This window comes from Eurypyga helias, unplaced genomic scaffold, assembly GCF_000690775.1.
Source record: "Eurypyga helias isolate BGI_N326 unplaced genomic scaffold, ASM69077v1 scaffold7847, whole genome shotgun sequence".
NCBI classification, from domain to species: Eukaryota; Metazoa; Chordata; class Aves; order Eurypygiformes; family Eurypygidae; genus Eurypyga; species Eurypyga helias.
In genome coordinates this window covers 32,627-39,201 of record NW_010262295.1, presented here as the reverse complement: position 1 = coordinate 39,201, position 6,575 = coordinate 32,627, and the positions used below count along the sequence as shown (strand labels likewise).

The 6,575-nt window shown below is 49.2% G+C and overlaps 1 protein-coding gene across 1 annotated transcript in view; it reads right to left on the bottom strand.

Annotated features, from left to right (window-relative positions):
* Positions 1–5,404: 5,404 nt before the first annotated feature.
* The window catches only part of PIGQ (phosphatidylinositol glycan anchor biosynthesis, class Q), a 29,626-nt gene continuing 28,455 nt past the window's right edge, over positions 5,405–6,575 (bottom strand). Inside the window, 1 exon segment of the mRNA XM_010155669.1 lies at positions 5,405–5,720. Coding sequence (XP_010153971.1) covers positions 5,568–5,720 — 153 coding nt within the window. The 3' untranslated portion in view covers positions 5,405–5,567.

Sequence of the window (6,575 nt, the reverse complement as noted above, 5' to 3'; positions counted from 1 at the left end):
GATTTGTCTCCCAACATCTTCATTCTAATGTCATCAAAATCAATTTAGGTTCTGATTAAAAGGCTTAATTAACCAAAAAATTCCACACCTGGCAGCAGAGATCTCCATCCCTAAACTCTCAAACACAAGCACGTGCAGTGGGTACACGCAGAGCATCTCTGGTCCCAAGGGCACACGGACCTGTGACACGCCCTGCCAGCATCGGCACCACTCTGCCAGGCACTTCTGCCTGCAGGAGCTGTCCCGTGATGAACATGAAGCAGGGATTGTTCCCCGGACTGGCAAACCGGGCTGCTGCGTTTCAGATCAGGGCTGCGGTGGGAAGGAGGTCACCTTCAAATGGTGTTAATGGTGACATTTTAAAACAAAACTGCAGTGGTACTACGTGAGTGCTTTGCTCCTGCTTAACACTTGGTAGTTCACGTGAACGTAAGAAGAAAATGGTGCTTTTTGATCAGCTCATCAATCCCCATCATCTCTCACGTGCACACACAATCACACGCACTGCTAATTCAACTGCACATGTTTCGGCACTCTCTTACAATGATGTTTTTAATTTTTTAAATAAAGTATCAGTAGCAGGATGGACTACAGTTGTACTGTTCTTATGAACTTCCCCAATGCCAGATGCTTAAATAATACTATGGACAGGAGACACGTGTGCAGCCCTGCTCCGCCTGCAGTGGGTGCTGAGCCATGGTCTGGCTCTGGTGTTTCCCCAGGGGAGCAGCCACCCAGCACTTCTACCCGCTCCTGAGCCTCATCACCCACCTGGAAATGAAGGGTTTGCATTGTCGCCTCCAGTGCTTGTAATCACATGTATCCTCCTCATATTCAGCTTGCTGAGACAATAAACGGGGAATCTGAGCATTCTTGGCTTGAGGTGCAGGCCCAGGCGTGGATAAGGACTGGAGGGGAGGCTGCCATGAGTCGAAGGGGATGGACTTTTGGAAGCAGATGTTTTGCTCCCAATGCAAATCGCTGAGCCAGATGCAAAGGTGATGGGCACACTCTTCTAATCTGGGAAGGCAGATCAGCTGCCAACATAAGGTTTGGATCGCTCTGAACATGTTTATCCTGCAGTCCAATACAACCCAAAAGCTCCTGAACCAGCTGGTATGCCCCGTGGCCTCACATCATGCAGATGGACCAACTGAGGTCCCGTGTGTATTCACAGCGTGCTGCCACCAATGACCAGGGCAGCGCCTAAGCACCGCACACAAGCAGATCCTGATCCAAGCAGACTTGCATGCTGCCAGCTTAGGTGTTTCTGCTCCACATTTCCCAGAGTTCCCACTCTATGCTTAAGCAGGCATTAGGTTTGGCTGGAGAGCAAGCACTCTGCTACCAGGTCCAGAAGAGCTGGCAAAGAGCAGGTCAGGTAACAGACTCAATGAGCAGGCAATCCTCTTCACCCAGCTGCAGAGGGCTTAGATGCCCCCCAAAAGGCAAAGGGACTGCTGGGTAGTTCCTGAATACGACTGCTCAGGAACAGAGACAACGTGGGTCTGCAAATCTTCAAATTCCCCCAAGAGATGGCAGTTGTGTCTCCTTGCTCAGCATAAGACAACAGGACAAGAGTCAATGGGCATGGACTGAAACACAGCAAATTCTGCCTGAAGATCAGGAAACACCTTTTTACTGTGAGGGTGACCGAGCACTGTGGCACAGGTGGTCCAGGGAGCTGGGGAGTCTCCGTCCTTGGAGATATTCAAAAGCCATCTGGACAGGGTCCTGGGCAACTGGCTTTAGGGAACGCTGCTTGAGCAGAGGGGTTGGACCAAGTGATCTCGAGATGCCCCTTCCAACCTTCACCAGTTCGTGATTCTGTGATGGTGCGATCAGCAAGTCTAAGCACAAAGAGTAAATCCCTAAGGGCTTGAGTTAAGCAAGAAGATGGTGTTGTGGCAGCAGGATCAGGCAGGGCAGAAGGAAAGCAACTCATTATCTGCAGGATGACAAAGCAGGAGATTTTCCTGCTTTACACTCCCAAGAGTGTAAGTCAACATATGGATTATACATACATGCAATGCTCTTTCTGTGGGCCTGATGGTATATTCACATGTGCCAGCAGAACAAGGCACAATCCAGCTGCAGGATCAGGGAAAACTCCCAAAACCATAACTAGAGCCTTCAGTGCAGTGTAATTACTGAGATTTCCTTTCAGCATCGTCACATGCTATTCTGGTTAGGAAAGGAAAGTATTTCTCAAAAGCAGAATTTCTATCTACGATGGAGTTTTGCATGCAGCGAATCAGGTTTTCCTTCACAAAACCTCTGCCTATGTAAAGAGTCACAGTGAGTGTTGTGCCAGCACTGGGAACCATAAAGTGGAAGGAATAATAAGGAGATGCAGTATTAAGAATAGTCTGCCAGATCACAGTCTTTGAGTGATGGTTGGCAAAGCCTGCTCGTTGCCTGCTGTAAGGGGTGTGTGGTAGGAATGATCTGAAATCTTTAACTACATCTCATCCAAGGACCGATATGGATAATATGGATCTGATGATAAATTAAAGCTATAACGCTACCAGCCGTCTCTTACCCTGAGGAGATGCTAGCACTAGGCGAGTCTGTGCTGCTGTGGAAGATGATGCCGATCCCAGCTTCTAATTAGAGAGATGACATAAGGTCAAATGTTCCTGAGCAGGATGTCTGCTAAGTTGTTGTAATGTCTCCGCACAGAATCGGAAAAGGGTGGGGGAAGACTATTTCAGAGCAGTGACTGGAAAGGAAGAGCAGAGACATGGCAAATATCCAGCAGAAGAAACTCATAGGCTCAGATACCCCCACCATCGGCAAGTAGAACACCCAGTATGAGAAACAGTAAGACAGCTCAAGCACCAGTTCTGCCTGATAGAGAACTGCACCCACAGGGGCTGTCATATCGCAGCTGGGCTACTCAAGGCCCTCTGTGTTGCAGACGATACAGGGTTTGAGGAGGAGCCTTTTCTCAGGTTGCTATTTCACCATCCCCAGAGTCAGTATCAGGCTTTAGTAAACAGACTCAACATGGGAACGTCTAATATGTTTGGCAGGTTCCCAATAGGAAGGTTACATTTGCTGGATTTCATGGCTCTGTGCCGTCTCTGGGGCTTTCAGGTCACTTGATCCCAAAGGACAGCCACGATTAGGACCATCATGAGCTGTTTGGTCTCACAGAAATATTTTAAGTCAGAATATTGTAATATTATTTTCATAAGATCAAAAATAGTAACATTTCTTACAAAAGTTAGTAAACTAAGCTGCAGGTATGGGAGGAAGCAGGGGAATGTCATTCAGAAGCTCCAAGGGAAACCCGAGAGAGAGGTGAAGCGTAAATCTGCCCCGCTGCATTCCAGGTAAGGATGGGAGTCCATCACCATGACTTAAGCTGAAGTGAGAAACATTACTGCACTAAACGGATCACAACCTGGAGTTCTTCACACCTGGAGTGGAGAGAAACACTTGGGCATCAATCTTCCAAGGGAATATACTGTATTTGTACATGAGTTTTAAGCACTGATGTTAAAGAAGAAAGAGGACCTCTCCAGTTTCTGCAGCCAGGGATGTCCCACCAGAGCCTGTGGTGACAGATAGCAGGGAGGTGGGAAGGGTGGGTGCTTTTGCCATGCTGGCTCTCCTCAACGACTTGCCCTTCTTCACCGGATCAAGGTAGCAGGACATCCTCTGTGGGTAGCAATGCCCGTGTAATACTGCCTCCCTTCACAGTGTCCTTAAGGAAACTGTATGATCTTGGCAGCTCTGGTGTTTGCCCGCTAAGGAGCATCTGGAGCAAGCACCTCCGTACAGATCTTCATTTTCCTCCCAGCCAAGCTATGACTGAAGAGGCAGTGACTGAACTACGAGGCTTTAGCAGCTACCCACAAACTAAATTTATCTGTCTGGGGATGTCTTGAAGCAGCCTACATCCCTGGGGTATAAGCCCTTCTTTTCTGTGACAGCTTCATGTACATGGATGAGACATGGGGCTGGTGTAGGAAACTCTTATCCTGCCAGTGGAAGTGCTGACTGAAGGCTACTAAAGCCCAGGATGCCTTGCTGGGGCTCCTTGCCTTGCCTCCAGCTGGAATATGCAGATAGCACTCCAAAGAAGGGCTGAGGGACACAGCCACATCCTCCTCCTCCATCCCTGGGTCCTTGAACAGGCAGAGGAAGAGAGGGCAGGACCCAGTACACCTCTCACCTGCCAGTTAATGACGTCGCTTTAGGTGTGCAGAGTGGCGGCAGCATACAGCGATGCTAGCAGACCTAAAGAAAGCGTACTTTTGGGTATGTAAGTGTCTGCACAACATCAAAGTACCCAGTGGGATATCTAACTTGTGCACAGAGGCACTATCCCCAAGACAGGGAATAGAAGACTCACATCAAAATGAGCACACAGTCAGACGGGGAGACCAAAAAGCCAAGTGCTGCTGCACTGTGGAGGTAGAATCCAAAGCAGGAAAACTCTCCTAAAAGAAATGTCTACAGTTTCAGGGAAAGGAGTGTCTTTAAATGCCTCATATCTGAGATATCTTTAAAAAAGCTACTTGATTATCAGAAAGTGCAAAGGATGAGGCACAACATGACGAGGCTCTCACCTGGGCCCTGAGAAACAGGGGAATGTACTGACCCTGTAAGGGAGCGCAGCACACGCTCCCCTGTGCTGGCCGAGCTGCGGAACAAGCTGGGCTGCTGCAGTCCCCTGGCAGACACAGCAGCTGGAGCCGGACTCAGCAACACTGCGTCTGCCTTCCACTGCGACCAAGCGAAGGAGGCCTGAGCCTTGGCAGAGCCCAGAGCTCTCAGCTGGCATGGCTTGCTGCCACGTACACCTGAGCAGCCTGGGGCTGAGGCTGTGTGCTCTGCACTTCATTCTGGCGTCAGCTCAGGGCTCAGCTCTCCCCAAAACACTATTTGCTTTTTTAAAAAAAATGTAGGTGAGACCATATAGGCACAAATGTACAGCAGTTTGTGTTTCTGGGCCTTCAGCCCCACTGATTTTGTTGTTTAACACCTCCTGTGGTGCTGCAGTGGGGGTGAATCTAAGCCCACCCAAAAGAACAAGAGTAAATATCCTATGAACCCAGATAATCCCGCTGTACAGTTTTCAGTGTATGACTACAAGCTGATCCTTCCTCTTGGTTTTGATCAGCTGGCTTGAAGGCTGAAGCATAAAAGGCCCAAAATACCCTTTGGCAGAATGCACCTCAGCACTGTGGCTTTGAACCACCTGAAGGACTGTTTCAGTACGGCCCTGTGAGCTTAGGTGGGAGGATATATACATCAAACCATTTGGGAGGCTCTTCCTCGATTGCACTAAATGCTGGTTCCATGAGGTACTGATGGGTTTAACCTTTTGCTTCAAAAGTAATCATTAGCGTATTACACAAACACAGTGTAGGGGAAGAGGAAAAGTTGAAAAATCATGTTTAAAAATACTTGCCTTTAAAAATTCAGCCCCTCCCATGTTAGCAAAATCTAATTAAAGGGATCCAGCAGCTGCTGGCTCCGAGACACCTTTGGTCCAAAAGCATTAGGATTCAGTATGTTTTTCTGACCAAGTCTTTCAAGCTCTTTTGCTGTCTTTAGTCCTGCTTCTCTCCTTTGTGCTTCCATGGGTAGATTAGCTCTCCAAGGAACAGTTTCTTGCAGAGAGATGCCCAGGAATCCTTAGGGTAACAGCTGTAGGTCGGCAGCCTATACGTCTGTACCACACTGCCGTATGATAGAGGGTTGATCTATGAGGAGGAGAGGGATAGCAGCAATGAAAGTGTCTTGGAAGAAACACAGGCAGCTGAGCAGAGCAAATGCAACTTTCACACAGCACTGGCCTTTGTTAAAACATCAATTCTGCTCCTCACAAATCATCAGAACGTCTCTCTGGCTGGCTAAGCTGTTTAGCCTTCTACAACACCCCAAAACATTCACAAATTGAGCGTGGCAGGCAATATTATTGGGCTCATTTTCAGGCAGAGCAGCAGAAGCAAGCAGCAGTAGGATTTGAAAGTGGTGCTCGTTACACAAGGGTGTGACTATCACTTTGCTGTGTTAGGAGGCTGCAGTGGCTGGAGAGACGTGGCCTCGCCCCCGCACAGCAATGCTCCGTTGGGATGCACTCTGCAATTCCTCTCCAAAGTGCCTGTTAAGTCGTACCTTGAGGGGCCTACTGCTTTCATGTGCTAAGCCCTCTGCCCACAGCGACACCTGGTATCACCCCATGCCCACCCAGTGGCATCCAGTCCTAGCAGAACAGGACTGCGTTGGGCTTGCATGGCCAGGTTTTGGTAGCGGGGGGCTACAGGGGTGGCTTCTGTGAGAAGCTGCTGGAACTTTGCCCTGTCCGACAGATCCAATGCCAGCCGGCTCCAAGACAGACCTGCCACTGGGCCGACTCAAAGCCGGCCCTGCCACTGGGCAAGACTGAGCCAATCAGTCGTAATACCTCTGTGATAACAGCTTTAAGAAGGGGAAAAAACCCAGAAGAGAGGAGATCTTTGCATAGAGGCAGAGAGCAGGATGTGAGAGAGAGAACCCTGGAGACCCCCAGGTCAGTGGAGAAGGAGGGGAGGAGGTGCTCCAGGCGCCGGAGCACC